Below are 18,280 nucleotides of genomic sequence, written 5' to 3' on the forward strand. Positions count from 1 at the left end.
AGAATTTAACTATTGACGATAATGTGTGACCTTTAGACAATACCACAAAGTGAAATGGAGATTTTTGACCAAAAGAAAAAAAATATTTCCTTTGTGAGCATAACAAAGAGAACAGAATTCAATAAGAACTGGGTCTTTCAAATTAATATATTTTCCTAATATTGAGAATGTGATATTTCTGCTGACGATTAGTTACTGAGAATGTGTTGTGATCTTTGTCCATTGTAGGCAAATAAAACGGAGCGATGTAATGCTTTTCTCACAGCAGTATTGCATGTCCTGTCTCAAGAGAAGAAAATGATCTGCTTATTTGCCATTCATATAGTGTTAGTTTGGTTGCACCGTCTGTGCCTATTTTGCTACTTATGGTTGTTAACATGATCTAAAAACACTGTGGCCAGGATGTATTCATTCTCCTAATCTAAATTAACAAAAACATGAATAGAAAAAGTTAAGTCTACCCTCTGTTTGTCACCATTTCAATTCCATCATATTAAAATTGGGTGTTCCATATTACGTGTCAGTGTTTAGAATTTTTTTAGGGAATATGCATTTCTTATTTAAACCGAAGATATTGAGGGTCTGATGTTCTCCTTGCTATTGACATGTGTGGGTGTCGTCATGCCAAGATCAAAAGAGCTCTCAAAGGCCTTCGGAAAGAAGTTTGTGGATGCTTAGGAGTCTGGCAAGGAATTTGAAAACATCAGATTACCTGTAGCATTGATTTCAAATGAATGCTAATTTGTTCAGGATTGGCTCTCAAGAGCTGACCATTTGATGCTAAAATTAGTCTCCAGGAATCCCAGAATATCATTGTGGCATTTGCAGGTAACTCTTGCAACAGTTGGTATCAAAGTGCATACATCTGCACTGAGAATGGAATTGTACAATTATGATCTGCAAGTGAGTTTTGCAAAGTAAAAGATTTTTTGCTGTCCAAAAAGAACATTAGAGCAACACTACTGTTTGCTGTTTATCATCTAGGCAAAGGCCGGGCCTTCCAGAACACTTTACTCTAGACATATGAAACAAAGATAAAGTTGTTTGGCCATGGCAACAGCAGGCATATTTGACAGCATTTCAGTAGAAGAACCTCATGCTAACTGTGAAGCATGGTGATGGAAATATGTTTTGGGGTTGCTTTGCTGCCGCAAGGCCTTGGCAACTTGCAGTCATCAAGCCGACTTTGAATTCTGTATCATATCATGGTGTGCTTGAGGAGAATGTGTTACCATATGTCCAAAGGTTCCAGTTGAATAACAAATGGACATTTTAAATCGATAATGATTCAAAACTCACTAGCAAATCCACCAAGAAATGGATCATTTTATTGCTCCATTTCAAAATGATACTGGTTTCACAGTATTCGACGGTATTTTTTTCCCGTGCATGAGTGGATGTTAACCACATTTTCCACTGCAATTTCTGCAGTAGACTGGCTAGGAATAATCTATTCCACTGTCATGAGAATTGTACATTGTACAAAAAAACATTTTAATGTGCACACACATATTAATACAGGTTTGCATGACCCCATAAAGTGATAGTTTTCAAGGGGGTGGCACTAATGAAGAGAAGGAATCACATTGCATGACAGCTGTAATCAAAATATAGAACCTTTTTTATTGAACAAATTTTGCAAACAACTTAAACTATAATTTTGACAACATATTTTCAACCATCCAAAGAGGCATGTAGACTTAGTAAAATATCCAGAGGTGCTTGTCAAAAGTTGTATTGCGTTAAACATGTCTTAGCATGTCTTAGAAAAGGAATAAATAGTAAATATTTTTTGTAAACCAACTATACTTTGTTAATGTTACCTATCTCTGTCCACTGACACGTTAGCAATATGGATTGTAATGGCGTTGGTTCTCGATCCACTGCTTGCTTTTTTTTGTTGTAGGCAGTACCTTTGGCAAACGCGTCTGACTCAAGTGTCCTCTACCTTTTTTAGTTTTACCTGAGGACGTGGAGGGTGCCAATCTTAGTTCCATACATTCATGGTACACCAAAGCATGTTTGCGGCTAAAGTGGTGCAGCAAATTGCACATGTTGCCGCCTCTGGCGACAACTTTAGCTCGACAGCATTTGCAGTAAATAGTTGTTTGGTCCACATCTGACATTTTAAAACCAAAGTATCTCCAGACAACAAACACGGCTCCTTTTTCGGCAAAAGTTCTTCTGTGTCATCACGTTCAACTTTATCATCTACTACAGCTTCAGTTTCTGAATGTTCTCTGTCCATTTTCATCGCTCAATACCTCCACTCCGTTGCAAGCGTGTTTAGCGGTGTAGCAATGAAAAAGCCACCCCCCCCCAACAATTTTCCGCTGCGCCATGTTCCGAACGTTGTTTACGCTATTTAAACCGGTATTGCAGTATAAGAAAAATCCATATCATAACAAAAATTAAAAACGGTTTTCGGTATGAACCGGTATACCTCCCAGCACTAGCTCATTTACATTTACTTATTTGGCTGACGGCTCTATCCAGGGTGACTTAAAATATCTGATAGAATTGGTTACATTATTTTTGCTTTTCCAATTGGAGCACAGACAGTTAAGTGACTTGCTCATGGTCACACCGTGTCAGTAGTGGGATTTGAACCCACAACCTCAGGTTTTGAAGTCCAAAGCCTTAACAACTACACCCCACTAGTCTGCTGAAAATTAAAAAAGAAACATATATGAAGGGTTATGGACTGGCTTAATTAAAGTCCTCGTTTGAAACCTATTGAAATTTTTGGGGGATTTGAATCTGGTAGCATATGTAAAAAAAAAAAAAAAAAAAAAAAAAAAACCTTGACAATGAAGAAATTTTGGGTAGGTGACTCATCAGAAGTGTCACAAAGTCGACTATGCAAAATGCCTACAAAAAGTACTTCCTGCTACATGGGGTCAATACGTGTTGAAAATGTTAACATTTTCTATGGAGTGTACTTACTTTTTCACTTGACTGTATATGAAATAGATTGAAAGTGTTTTTTTTTTTATTTTTTATTTTTTTGGGAATTTTTAGTTTCTCCTTAACAGTGAAAATCATTGTGGATTTGATTAATAAGCCATTTCACAGACCAGGAAAGTGTCGGTTTGTACTGCTTGACACTTGTGAAATAATTAGTTTCAATAAAAAGTAATTCTGCTTACAGATTTAGATTTTGTTACTGTTAAGTTATTCTGTGGTTTATGTTTTAAGTTGTATGAGTTTGGTATGATCCACTCCCACCCATGAGTATAGTGTGTTCCAGATCTAACGATGCAACTTTTAATACAATGCAATGCAATAATTGCATAATTTGATCTGGACCACCCTGTATGTACAAGCTCCTCCTTGTAATTACCCAGTTAAAAAGAGGTTTATTGTAAAGTTATTAGAGTAAATGTAATTTTTAACAATTAATAGCCTGTTTTTAAATTTAGAATTCACAGCCTGACTCAACTGCAGATGAAGAGGAGGAGCTGGATGAAGAGAGTAAACAGCGTGACCAGATTGTGAAGGGTGCAATTGAAGGACTTATTCGTGAATACTCAAATGAGCTTAATGCTCCCTCCCAGGAGGCTGACACCCATCACAGAAAGAAGAAAAAGGAAAAAAAAGAAGATGTAGGTTTTGTAAAATTGGTAAATAAATTATGGCATTTATTAGCCTTTACTTTTAATGTTTATTACTCCTACAGCAATTCCAGGCATTCCTTCTGGCTAAATTATTGTTTTACTCAAGTCTTTTGTTCAGCTGTCCTTTGTACCTGTAAGTTCAACCAAATACTGAAAATATTTAATAAAAAAAAAAAAAAAAGGCGAAAGTTAGTAAAAAAAAAAAAAAAATTTTATCTGCTCTGCGTTGAGCAATAATCTGAATCCACCTGAAGGATTCCGTAAGCATACCATTATTTTACTTCTGGCCATATGAGTTGAGTAAAATTTCTCACAGGAGTAAACTTACAGGTGCTATATGGCAGTCAATTGCTGAGCCACCAAACTGTTTTTCAGTTGGGTAGCACTGCTCACACAAAGCACCATTGCTCTATACTGTACATCAATCGACCCCATTCTCTGGCAATCACTTCCTTTATAAAGGAAAGCTCTATCTCGCTCACCTGTCCTATCTTGGTTTCTGAGCACTACCAATTGCCATGGTGTGAAACAGTTTCCATCTTTACAATTCCCATGGTATTGCATTTGTTAAACAAACACAAAAGATGTACAAATTTTATAACCTAATGACACTCAAAGACCAAACAATTACTAACCAAAAGATTAAAAAGAAATTAGACTTCCTTAAACAATTGAAGCCCAGCCTATCAAAGTGAGTCCTTGCATCAGCCCTCAGACACCCGGCTAAGGCACTGGGTTAGGTAAGGTTATCTTTACACCCGCACATTCAAAAATTGTGCACACTGGAAACGGCTTGAACACATATAGACTGCCTGTAGGTAATCGGTATATTGTAAATCAAATTTTAAATTCAATTGACAAAAACATTATTATTGACAGGGATGCATGAATGAACAGCACTACCCTATGTTTCTTTAAACAAAAGCCATTCACTCAGAAATCCTGACTCAGAGGCGCTGTGAGGACCTTGGCTTCACATTGTGTATTTATTTCTGTGAAAACATGGCTACTAAATAGCAATTAAGTGGTCAAAGCATTCCTTCATAGGCTAACTGGGAGCATAAAGTGCCATCACTCAATGATAAACTAAAAGTCTTAGATCTTTTGTAAAATGCCATGTCGCTTGTCAAAGTCAGGTTCTAAACAATACTGTATAACCATTATTTACATTGCATTTACATTGTACAGTGGAACCTCGGGTCACGACCGTAATTCGTTCCAAAACTCTGGTTGCAACCCGATTTGGTCGTGACCCAAAGTAATTTCCCCCATAGGACTGTATGTAAATACAATTAATCCATTCCGGACCTGTATGTAAATATATATATGCTCGCTCGCACGCTTTCTCTCTCTGCACAGGGAGAGACTGAAAACGTGCGGAAATCATCAGTGCATACGAACCGGAAGGGAAACTGGCTTGTTTGTCACCTGAGTATGTTGTCGTGAACAGATGCAAAAGTTTGGTAAACTTTTTGGTTGTAACCAGATTTGTATGTGGTCCAAGACGTTCGTAACCCGAGGTTCCACTGTATTAGGTATATTAAGTAAATGATTTAAAGCATACGGGAGGATGTGCATAGATTATATACAAATAGTACTCCATTTTATATAAGGGACTTGAGCATCTGCGGATTTTTTTTATATCCGCTGGGGTCCCTGGAACCAATCCCCGTGGATAAGAAAGGCCGACTATATAGATTTTTTTTTTTTATAGTATTGAATTAAATCTATAGAAATGCAATATTAAGATTACTTGTTATTGGGAATAGATCACTAATATGTGTATGAATAGTTGTCTAGCTTTATCTGTCTCTTCTCTCCAAAGGAAGACATAAATGCAATTGAAATGGAAGAAGACAAGAGAGACTTAATTTCTCGGGAGATCAGTAAATTCAGAGATACTCACAAGGTAGTAATCTTTTTTTTTATTTATTTTTTTAAAATTATGTAATCTTTAGAAAAACACACATTTTGACATGTCAGTAGTAGTTAAATACTTGTTAAATGTTCCATCTAGTTAAACATTAGTGCAGGGTATAACATGATAGAGACTTAATACTGCCCCCATACAAATTAACACATTTGTAGCAACTTTATGCTGTCAGTTTTAATTACTAGCTTACATTTCTATTTCAACAACTTTAAATATACTACTCATAACCTGTTAGGCAAACTGTAATAGTTGGGATACTAGGAATTCCTGCCCTGTAGATTCCAAAATGATATCTTCACTAATTTGTTTTTTTTTTCTTCATGGAATAAATTCATAGCAGATGTTTAGTATTTCTAATGTACTATGTGTTTAGGAACTCTGCTAAAATCCCAAATGTTAATAAATAACCTAAACACTTAAACATTGAGATTCTCTTAAATGCATAAATTTCAACATATTTTAGAGCAGGCATAAGTAAGGCAGTAGACATCTGTTGCTTGGTGTCTACCCAGGAATTTGGATCAGGGCAGGGATCATTGCCAACACGTAAATGCATGGACATGCTGTAAAATTCCCTTAAAGCTAATCTATTCATTAAACCCCACCATTATGATAGAGATCATATGGTGACTAAAGCAAGATGAATCTCAGAGCTTTGGAAAAAGGTACATGGATAGGATGTAAGTATGAGCTTTTACTTCTATTTTACATATCTTGGACGCCCCCTTTGAGTAGATTTGCAAAGGTGTAACTGGCTTCTGTCTGCTTTTAATCAGTAAACAATAGTGTTTCACAAGCATTTCTAAATTATCAATTAATAGGGGAAGAATTTTGTTAGGGTCTGTTTTGTGTGATAAACTCCAATTCAACCTATTAGTGATGTTATTTTTAATTAATAAAATGTATTTAGGTTGATTTCTGTCACTCTCCACCTTAGCATGTACATCACAGTTACAAATTTTTCTCAGAGCTGGTAGCACAGTGAACCTTTGCATGTCTCTCTTTAATGTTATTAAAAGTGAAAAATAACCTGTGCAGTCATTCAGACTAAGCAGACAGCCCAGATAGCAAGGGGGCGTTCATTTACAGCAAGGAGGTCTCTGAAGATAGATCTCAGGTAAGATGTCAGTGTTTTGTGTTTGGCTTTTTGTTTGTTCATGTCACTTTCCCTTTTATTTCTTTTTTTCCTTTCCTGCTTTTCACTTTTTCTTTGCTACTTGTGGCTTTTTAGTGTCCTAAATGAAATTTCTTATTATAAATTATATAAAGTATAATGAATAATTCTTGCTTTGTTGGTGGTAATAAAAAATGAGCCTCAGAAGTTATTCTCGTACCTGCAAGGTGGAATATTTTGTAGCCAAGGATCTGTTAATTCTTCCAGAATGTTATTGCTACATGATCCTTAGTCTTAGTAAGGTTTGACATGTTTAGTGTTTTTTTTTTTTTTAATCTTACAACTCTTGTCATCTTTAGTTTTTTATGTTGAAGGTCTAGACTAATACTAATGGCTTGCTTACTGTCCACTAGGAATAGGTTTTATTTCTTTATTGCTTCAGATTAGGGAAGTTGATCAAGGTGTATTTTCTCAAGTTGTAATTTGGAGCTTTCATAAAAATGTGAAACAACAAATTGTCTAACATTTTAACATGTCCTTAACATTTTGTATTGATTCAGATATATAAAAATTTCTCTGTAAATAAATAGGGTAAATAAAAATAGGTTTGAGCTACAGTGTGTGCAGGTTGCCACCGTGCTTGTGTGTCGCCTACATTAACTCCATTAACCACATAATCTGCAGCTTCAGGGCCTTTAGAAGCCCTAGGGCTAACCCTGTTCACCTCACAATGGGTTGTGTGGCCTTGCGACTCCATTTTTTGTATTATACTGGGTCTTTGAGGAAGCAGAGCAAGTACTATAAATGACTGGGGAAAAGTGCTTTATAGTGATGCTTGATTTTATTTGAAGGTTTTCTTGCATCCTTTTAGTACATTTCCTGCCAATTGACCAAATGTTTATCCAAGGTTGGTAGTTTTAATGTAATTGTTCATTTTGAACGAACTGAAAGATGTGTTAAATTGGTATGTGTGTTTGTGGCTAGGTTTTTGTATATTTCTTTAATTTCAATTTTAAATGTAGGTTTAGTCTTTATAGCTTCTGAAAATGTAGTATTTTATTCTGGAGTTATGCAGTAGTCAGAATTTCACAAGTTATGATTCATGTGCAGATGCAGATTCCCAAGTAAGTAATTAGGAAATAGAGACCATGCATCCTTGTAGTGGTTTTCTGAGACTTTACTGTTGCTTCTATAAATTAATAATTCAAGTCAGCTATGTTGCCTAAGAAACATGTTAGAATTACAGCATTTGAAATCTCAAAAATAGGAGGTTGCCATTTGGTCCTTCACTTTTGGTTATTTAAGAAAGAGGAAGTTCACTAAACATCTGATGAAAATATTTTTTAAAAGTCATGAAGGTTATTGATTTTCATGCAAGGTGTAGTAGTTTGGTGGAGATTCCCTCATCCCTTTGCATGAAGAAGTGCGTATTGTGAATGTTGTGTACTTTATACTCGTCCTTGAGTACTTTGTTTCTAATTTAGTTGTACTCATTAGCAAAATATCTGAGTTTCCAGGGTCTGTCACAAATCCTATAGGTTTGTTGCTCTCGCTTACTTGAATAACTCTTCTTTATTACTTTTTTTTTTTTTTTTGGATAATGGAAATAAAATACCTTTTTTTTTTTTTGAGAAGTATGCATACTTGATATAAAAATATTCTTAAATTGTTTGCCTTTTCTGTTATTTCATTGATGGATATGTAGTCATAATGGAAGTATCATAGTTGTCCATTATTGATTAGTTTTGAGGCTTAATGCAGTAATTAAGTTTTTTTGGGTTTGTGCAGTATTTCTGTGGTAAGACCACTATAGTAGATGAAGTTTCACTTTTTTATCTGTATAGTATTCAAAAAAAAATCTGTACCTCCCTAACAAAATATTCAGTAACACTATTAGAATATCACATAATGGTATGTTTTCTTAAAAATGTCAAAGTTGACTGAAAAATGTTTAATAGGAAGTACTTGTAATTGCAAATATGTTGATTTAATTCAGACTTTAGTTCACATTATTCATAAACTGCTTAAGTAGAAGTGTTAATTACAACACATTCTAACATGCATTTTGATATATTTGTGAATTTTCTTTTTTCTTCATTAATGTAATGAGTAAAACTAGTTCTTTAGTTTGAGTGACCAAATTTGAATGTCACTGACAATAAGAACATATTTATCTTATTACTGTCTGGGAAACTGTCATTTAAATGCCACATGACTGATGAAATGAGCTGATAGATTTTCATTTTTTTGAAGGTGTGAACAGGTTAGTTCATATATTTATCTGAAGAGTAATCGCTCCTAGTCTAATTTTTGCTTAATTTGCCAAGTTATAACATGTCTGCATTCTTCTATTTTGAAGAACCCCTTTTCCTCTTTACATTTTACGACACATTAGACTGTATTTCTTCAGTTTGTACTTTCCACTGACTTGATTTTGAAGGCTTAAATGTTTGCTGCACACACACACTGCACTCCACTGGCCCCCATGCCCTCATAACTAATACAGTCGACCCTTGATATACGACCGGCTTGACATGCGAACAACTTGATTTACAACCAAAATTTTTATTTTGATTTACGACCAACATCTTGCGTTACGACCTGAATTCAGTCACGTGTATCCGCTTGCGCGATTGTAAACAAACCGACACATTCCTATAAATGCGGCACTCATTCAATAAAATGTCAGGTTTGTAAACTCTCTTGGGACCTCCCCCAACTAGAAGACATGCCAAAGTCCAAACTGGGGCAACAGCCGGCTTAAAGCTGTGCTGAGTCTCTCAGCCAAAGCAAACAGAAAAGATATCGATGGGTGATATGCATGTGATATCCCTGCCCGGCAATGGACAAGCAAGCTTCCACAGTCGCGGCAATTGCGCTTCAGGACGCACTTCAGCACGCACTTCAGCATGTCGTTCCCATTGAGTGGGGGGGGGGTGTCTCAGAAGAGTTCAGAAACAGTTCCTTGTATCATCGCAAGGAAATGCTGAGAAAAATTCTTGTCAGAATAACTTGTAGGCAGGAGGAGATTAAAATTAACGCAAAAGAAGCTATTGAAATGATTGCAAATGCCTGAGCGCAAGTTAAAGAAAGCCCTCAGTTTCAATATCATCCCTCCTCCCTTCCTGCAGCCCAAAGATGTCAAATTAAATGGTGAGTACAGTATGAAGTTGTTGTTTCTGATAGGCTCGGCACTTTTTATTACTTTTTGGTTAGTACATTAGAAAAATTATTGGTGTTTTGGTAAATTATGCACATCATACAACCCTTTTTTATTATGAAAAGGTTAAGTAAGTGTTGCAGTGGGAGGTTCGGAACGCATTATGGGTATTTCCATTATTTCTTATGGGAAAAATAGTCTTAACTTACAACCAACTTGAGTTACAACCGGCCCTCGCGAACGAATTGAGTTCGTAAGTCAAGGGTCCACTGTACATACATTGCATCTGTGCAATGTTTTGTAAATTACAAGTCTATCCTGCACATTCCTACACATATACACTTGAGTAAACATCAGTCGAGATTGTCAGATTCAAAGAGGTAAGTGTACGTTAAAACACGGGGCATCCTTGAAAAATTACCTTCCTTGGAGCAGTTTAGTAGTAGTTCTTAATTCAGAAAATGCAAGCGTGTGTTGTTGGGTTGTTTTTTTTTTTTTTTGTTTGTTTTGTTTTTAATAAGATCTACAGCTGTTTTGTTTACGTAATTGTCTGCTGTCCTGATTTCCTGTCCTTTAATCTTTTTACATCTGCTGTGCGTAGCTTGTCTTTAAAATCCATATACCCAATTGCATTAATCAGATGCTTCAGTTATGTTCTTTTTCATAGTATGGGAATAACCCAAAAATATTGAAATATGGCCCATAAGATGAGAATGTTTTTGCTATGTGAAGCTTAGGCCCTTGTGCGAATACCACAGATGCAAATTCTGAATAGATGTGCTTAACATGCCGCACCGTTTGATGTTTTCTAGGCACATTCTTACTAATAGTCTATCAAAATTTATCATATGCAGTGTTCTTTTGTCTTAAATGCAGTTCAGTATGTTGCATTTCCCTTCAATAATGCTTTAATGTAAATCCTTAAAGCATTTTGGTTAAATTATTAATGTTGTCATTGGCTGCCTTTTAGTCGTTTCAGAGCATTAGCAGCAAATTTTTCTATTTTTTAAACATCTGAGTTACTTGAGCAAAAGTTGGGTATATAGATTTTCTGTTTTTTGTCATTGTGTACTGGCCAGAACTCGAACTGATGGAAAGTTGAAGAGTCACCACAACTTGGGTAAGCTTGCTTTTATGATTTAATTTTATTTTCAAGTAATGTTTTTTTTTTTCTTTTTTTTTTTTTTGCTTAAAATGATTGTTTAACTGTGAGTGGTTGATATGTGCACTTGTGCAAATATATTTTTTGGAAGATCATTGCACACTGTTCAGAGATTCTTGGACAGAAAGGATTATATCTGTTGACTATGAAACACTTTTACCTGCTTCTCCTCCCAGTCCTAGCTGTTAGACACTGTTTTCGCAGTGCTGCTGATGAAAACCATAGCACATCGCCTGTAAGTCTCCACCAAGTATACTTCCTTCAGAGGATGGATATGTAAATATAATTTAAATACCAAAAACTGCTTTATTCATTAACTTTTTAAAGGAATTCATTGATGAAGCTGTATACTATACTGTATATATGTGTGTATATATATATAAATAAATATATATATATATGTATATGTTAATATACCTTTTAAAGGTGTTTTTAGTGTTTATGATTCATTTCTCAGTGTAGAGTGAATATATGTCTCCTTGATATTCAGTAGTTTACAGCCTCACAGTATGCCTGCTAATGTTATTTTTAAATGTGTTTATACAGTGACAATTGTTCAAGCTCCTCTCATCTTGCTCCATTCGCAAACCCACTTAATCCAAATCAGAGTCACCCACAGGGACAGAGACTCTATCCTATCCTGGAAACACTGGACAAAAGGCAGGAAACTGCCCTGGACAGGATGCCAGTGCATTGCAGGGCTTAAAACGTAAAAGCTGTTTAAGCAACCTCCTTAAATATTTTTATTCCTATGAATCTTTTTGCAGTAAATATGTGGGGTTTTTTTCCCCGTGTCCAGACCTGAAACAATTTTGTGGAATTTACGTACATTTTGGATGTCACTGTTTTATGAATTCATGAACGGTTTCCAATATATGAAACATTTAGCAACTTGCACAGCTCTGCAAATGCACACAAACATGGAAAGCGTTACATGCACCCAGACATTTATGATATTAAAATAATCACTGAACTTGATGTGATGCTAAACTCTTCCAGTAGACTTTATAAGATGTTATGCCTGTGGACCTCTGTGCTAATAGAAAGTGCTCTTTTGTTAGTTAAATTTTTAATAGAAATTCTAGAATTCTGCTAAATAAAAGACGAATAGGTGCATGACAGGGAAAAAGTAAAGCAATTTACTGAAAAGCATAAGAAAAAAAATAAAAGCAATTGTAGCAACAGCAACTGTAGTTTAATCATATTGTATAATTATAGTTTATTTGAAAAATTTTATGGAGACAACTCCCTTATTTTTCTTATGTCTTTGTAATCCCATTATGTTAGAGTGAATATTAAAAATAACACAATATCTGTAAGGATTCTTGTTTATTTATGTTGGAGTAATCTATTTTTTCCATATCTCCTAAACTCTAAGTGCATTTTCTGTGAGAAAATTACTGCGTACTGAACAGTTACAGTTGAAGCCTTGCTATTCATATTTAACATTATTTATTTATTTCCCCTCAGCATTCATTAATTTCCACCTGCTGCCTTCTGGAACTGTATGTTAACTGCAGAAGCAGTATAAATGACTTTTGAAGCATTGTTTTTTAATAGTGCCTAAGTCTATTGCCGTAGAAATAAGGTTTTAACTAATCTTAAGAAAAGCAAAAGAAAAAAGAATAACTGCCTTCTCCTTAAAAGTTTCCTTCACTCTTGTTAATATTTCCAACTGCATTTATCCACAGTTGTCAATTTGCTTTATTACTCACAACAAGAATGAGGCAGATTCTAAATTAAACATTATTTTTAAGTATATTGATCAGCTATAAAATTTAAGACCTTATTTCTAAATTTTAGATAGGTGTCATAATTATATGAAGAGAGGCTGTAAGCTACTTGAAGTACAGATCTATGCATTTAGCAGAACAGTACATTTTGTCATTTACGTACGATTTATTTGAATGTCTTGTTTACCATATTGATAATACTAACAGGATATTTTTTCCTTTTTTACTGGCTTATAGAAACTGGAGGAAGAAAAGGGCAAAAAAGAAAAAGAGCGTCAAGAAATTGAGCGGGAAAGGCGGGAGAGGGAGAAAGAACGAGAGAGAGAGAGAGAACGACGTGACCGTGAAAGGGAAAAGGAACGGGAACGGGAAAGAGAGAAGGAGAGAGAGAAAGAGCGGGAGAGAGAAAGGGAGAGGGATCGAGAGAGAACCAAGGACAAGGAGAGGGAGCGAGAAAGGGAGCGTGATAAAGAACGAAGCCGAGACCGAAGTAAAGACCGCAGTCGATCACGGTGAGTTTTGCTCACAGGTGCTGTTAAGTATTCAGGTTATTCAGAGTTTGCCAAGCCCTCCCCCTACCACAGTTTTTTCTGAGAACTAAATTGATTCAATGAATGAACATTTACATTTTTCTTTAAATACTGCTTTAATCGAGGCACTGTAGTAGTTTTGGTTCATATAAATTTAATTAAGCTTGTATATAAAGCCCAAATTTATCAGAAGAGGTGGCTGTTCATAGTGTTCCTTGCTCTAACTAAATATTTAGATTAATTAAATATTTATCTCTCTATTATATAAAAAAAATCCTGGGACGAGACTTTTTTAGAGCAATAATTTCAAGTCCCGCGTGTCTCTGTGTCAAGAGATTTAACCACGCCCACGGCCGGAAACGAAAGACAGAGTAGAAGACAAAGTAGAACGTCATAAAGAGGTTGAAAAATGTAGTGCGATACACATGCAGAGCAGGTTAGAGATAATGAAAGTACTGAAAATCAAAAGTTTCAAAAAACTGATAGTAAAGATCCCATTAGCTCTAACAAATGGAAATGATCACTCTGTTAAATAACAGAACAGCGAAAAGAGATTGAATATATGGACATAGGTGGTATGACAGAGGTATGTAGATATTGTTCGGCTTTAAAGTTTAAGTTGGAGACTTGTAGATCGTCTAATTCGTGTTGCCATCAGGGAAAAGTACTGTTTCTTCCCAATGAAGAGGCATATCCGCAAGAAATAAAAAGTTTGCTATTTGCTGAAAGTGAAATCCAAGTCCACAGTTATCTGTTTGCATTCGCATCAATCAATGCTCAGAACGTAGATTTACACGATTCAGGACCATATGCTATGAGAATCTGTGGTTCTGCAACAATTAAAGCTACTACAAGTTTATTTCAAAGAAGCCACACTTTGCTCAGGTTTATATTTATGATCACGGAGAAGCGATGCAACATAGAATCGAAAGAGTTAAACAATCGGACGTATTAGAAATTCTACAGCCAACAATGGATACAGATCCATACGTCCAAAAGTATCGTACTTTACACAGAATGTATCTGAAAAACACAAAGTACTTTTCTTGGATTTCTATATGAATCCAAAAGATCACGTTTACATATATAATAAACCAACATGTGACGAATTGTCAGTGATAATAGTTTCGAAAGACAGAGTTAATATTCGTGTTTACCCCAAAGCACAGCACAATTCGTTGCAAGCGGCAGATCCGGGAAATGACTAGCATGTAGGCCCTGCACGGGGGTTGTCGAGCAAAGCGAGCAGGGGGTAGAGCCCCCTAGTAAATCCTAAAATTAAAGCATTAAGATCTAATGTTCTTTAATATCCCAAACTTAACTTCAATGAAACATTTTTCCATAGATCTGTAAACCTTACCACTTTTATCAATTTTACTAAACCTGCTCTTTGCTATTCTAAACTTGGAGTCATAGTCTGTTTAGGTGCATTAGCCATTGGGGGGGGGGAATGGGGGGGTTACAATATTAAAGCATCTTATAAAAGTTTCATTGTAAACTAAGAAAAAAATGGCCCATGCAGGCAGTAACCAGGCCAAATTTAGTTGTTGGCTTCCTTTAGCTGTGACATGGGAACACTGTCTAGGTCATAACTTTGCAGCCATCATTACCTTTAAGCAGATTTATTAATGATAATAGTATTTATACAAAATAATTTGGTAAGTAAATCTGCCTTTATTATAAGTGTAATTATTTTTTTGGTTAAATTTGTAATGTTTATCATTTAATGCTTATCTGTTATTTCAATTAAATGAGTGAATATGTATCGGATTAGACCATATTTTGTTAATGGGTTATGTTGGAGACTGCCTTTATGTTGTGGCATGCTCAGTGTCTAAACAGAAAATCTTTATGCATTGGATTCAGAAAGTTCCCAGACCACTTAGCATTTTTTTCCACTGTGGGACCTTCTGTAGACAAGACTATGCCCTTCTTAATCAAACCAGTCTTTTGAATTGACCACAGGTGGACTACAAATAAGATGTAGAAACGTCTCTGTGATGTTCACTAGAATGGATTGCACCTGAGCCACATTTTAAATGTCATTCATAGCAAATGGTCTGAATACTTGTATCAATGTGAAATTTCTCATTTTTATATTTAAAATCTTTAAAATTCTGTTTTCACTTTATTGTTCTAGTGTATTGAGTGTTGCCTAATTGCAGTTGGAAGGGGGGGGGGGGGGGTGTGTGTGGCTGGTGGTTCATTTAAGTCATTTTGCTTCAAGGCTGCAAAATATGAAACAAGTGAAGGGTCTGAATATTCTGATATTTATTTGTGGTTCTCAGGGAGAAGAGCAGAGATAGAGAAAAGGACAAAAAACGTGATCGAGAAGAAGATGAGGAAGAACTGTATGAGAGACGAAAATTGGAGAGAAAGCTGAGAGAAAAAGAAGCTGCCTATCAAGAGGTATTAATTAATTTGTGTTTTAAATACATAAAATAGTGGGCTTGATAACAGGAGTTCATGTGGAAACAAATACAACAACATGAGCTAGGTAAATTAAGATTTTCTTAGAGAGCTTTCAAAATTCTTCTGTTTCCCATTTTGTAGAGGAAACCTAATTGGTTATGACAGAACAGATCTGGACATACATCATTACATTTGGGGTGTTTTAGAGGAATAGTTTCTCTCTGGCCATATCTCGGTCTGTGGATTAGTGACATGGTTAATTTCTCCAAGATCCAGCAAATTATGTCAGTCTCTTTTGGAAGAAGTTGCAGTCATCTTTGTTTATCTGGAGAATCCAGACTTAAGTGTATCTTTTGATAATTTGCACTGAGCTATTCATAATGTTAACTTTGAAATGTTACTGGTTTTTATTTTATTTTTTATTTAATGTTGTTTGCTTTAATCTAGACATTTTAAGTGAATATTGCATTGTCTTTGTGATCTATAATAATATTTTCATTGTGAAGAGACAGATAAGTGGTGAAAAAAAATCTAGTATCAAAACAGATGAATATTTCTTCGTTATGAATATATAAACTTACCTAAAGATTCAACCTTAAAAAAGGGAGTCCTCTCATTTTAATGTGCATTCAAGTCATCCAAAGTGCTAGATTGATTGATTGATGGATGACATTTAGAGGCATTATGACTAATCTGACTTCAGTGTTCCAAATATAATTGTTTGGATCTTATTCAACATTATATTTTAATTTGAATGTTCTGGATTGTGTTGCTGTTTGAAATATAGAGGCTTTCTGCTTAATAAGCTTCAGCTCTTACAGGATCAAACTGCTTATTCTGTCCTATTAAATACCAGTCTTTACAAAGTTGTTAAATGTTTCACTAGTGAACTGGTAAATTGATATTAGTTTATAATTTGATATGTTAAGAATTAATTTTTTTGTTAGCACAGGTTGAATTTCAAGGAAAAACTTTTTTTTGTTTACTTTTTGTGAATTTTTTAGCGGCTAAAAAACTGGGAAATTAGAGAGAGGAAAAAAGCTCGAGAATATGCAAAAGAAGCTGAAAGGGAGGAAGAACGGAGACGAGAAACAGTAGGTTTTATATAAATTTTTTGTGTTTTTCAAAGTGTAAATATAGTCTGCTTTTGTTAAATAAACTTGACCATTCCTCTATATGTGAAAACTGATTCATAAACTGTATTTATTGAAGAGTATACAGAGAACGAATCTGTTTATTTCAAAATTCAAAAAGCAATAGGACCTGATTTTAGATGTCCTTACATTACTCTAATTTTGATCTTTTTTCCCCCAACTGCTAACTCCATTTTAGATAATATTGTTCATCTTTATATTCTATAGACAAAAGAAGGTAAAAGACTTAAGGAGTTTCTTGAAGATTATGATGATGACAGAGATGATCCTAAATATTACAGGTAAACTGGATTTGTAGTGTAGTCCTCCCCCGATGTGCATATTAATTTCTGACAATTTTAGATTTTTTCCCCAGCAATGATTTAATTATTGTGTTCTTATATGTTTTAAATTAACTGCATATTACTAAGATTTTATCATGAAAAGGGTGTATGTTAATCATATCTGAATTCTTTTTGATGGATTCTAATGAACACTACAATTTTGTTATTGACTACATATGACATTTTTCATATTTTACATATATTAGCACTTGCTTATTTGGGGAACAAAAATGTAGTTTTTTTTTAATTATTTGCTGCTGTTTAAAATATACAGAGGCAGTGCCCTTCAGAAACGCTTACGTGACAGAGAAAAGGAGATGGAAGCGGATGAACGAGACAGAAAACGTGAAAAAGAAGAATTGGAAGAAATACGACAACGACTTTTAGCAGAGGGTCATCCAGATCCAGATGCTGAATTGCAAAGGGTAAGTGTACTTATAGGAGTCTTGTGTTCCATTTTCATTTTACTAATAACAAACTACTCGAAACTATGCACTTGCTTCCAGTTTTCACTTGCGCTATTGCCATCCTATTGAAAACATGGCTTTAGTATAAAAGACTGGTGCGGGGTTAAACCAAACTCCTTTGGCCTTGAGCTAGTTTTATTGGAACAGATGATGTATGAATGCATGTGTCTGTGAGTGTTTTGCAAGATGAGCTAAAATTTTTAATAAATTTTAACTTCGTAAACGAGCGATGTCTTGCAATACGAGTAGTACGTATACGCTTTGTCTGCTGAGCATCACATGGGGATTGTGGGTAATCGTCTCCCACACTCGTTCTCAGTCAGTGTGCCTCACTCATAGTCAACATCCATATGAGCATATACTGTTTACTATAGCATGTTGATGACATGTGTTTGTGCTGTAATGTGCGAGTCCCTGTCATGCACACCAAAACACTAGGCTGAGTCTCAGTACTTTTGCAAAACCAGCTTTATTCAACGTGAAACAGGAACAGCACGGTTATTTATTGTAACGAGATCTACTGCTCTCCTATACAGAGACACAGCAATCAGGCAGGGTCGTGACCAGGTTAGTGGCCAAGTAATACCGTGCTCTTGCATTTATAATGTTCCTTGCATCACCCATTGATGGCAGGCGCTTATAGCTTGACCACGATCTTTTCAGATTCACTTTTAT

At 35.2% G+C, this 18,280-nt stretch overlaps 1 protein-coding gene across 5 annotated transcripts in view; it reads left to right on the plus strand.

Moving 5' to 3' along the window:
• rbm25b (RNA binding motif protein 25b) overlaps positions 1-18,280 on the plus strand; it is a 97,963-nt gene that overhangs the window by 57,538 nt on the left and 22,145 nt on the right. For 4 of the 5 annotated variants that reach the window (XM_028821514.2, XM_028821513.2, XM_028821509.2 and 1 more), the window contains exons 7-13: positions 3,423-3,623; positions 5,443-5,526; positions 12,957-13,231; positions 15,538-15,658; positions 16,666-16,755; positions 17,023-17,096; positions 17,413-17,563. In XM_028821514.2, coding sequence (XP_028677347.1) covers positions 3,423-3,623; positions 5,443-5,526; positions 12,957-13,231; positions 15,538-15,658; positions 16,666-16,755; positions 17,023-17,096; positions 17,413-17,563 — 996 coding nt within the window. The remainder of the gene's footprint in view (positions 1-3,422; positions 3,624-5,442; positions 5,527-12,956; positions 13,232-15,537; positions 15,659-16,665; positions 16,756-17,022; positions 17,097-17,412; positions 17,564-18,280) is intronic. The other variant, XM_028821512.2, reaches the window with a different exon arrangement.

This window comes from Erpetoichthys calabaricus, chromosome 16 (assembly GCF_900747795.2).
Source record: "Erpetoichthys calabaricus chromosome 16, fErpCal1.3, whole genome shotgun sequence".
NCBI classification, from domain to species: Eukaryota; Metazoa; Chordata; class Cladistia; order Polypteriformes; family Polypteridae; genus Erpetoichthys; species Erpetoichthys calabaricus.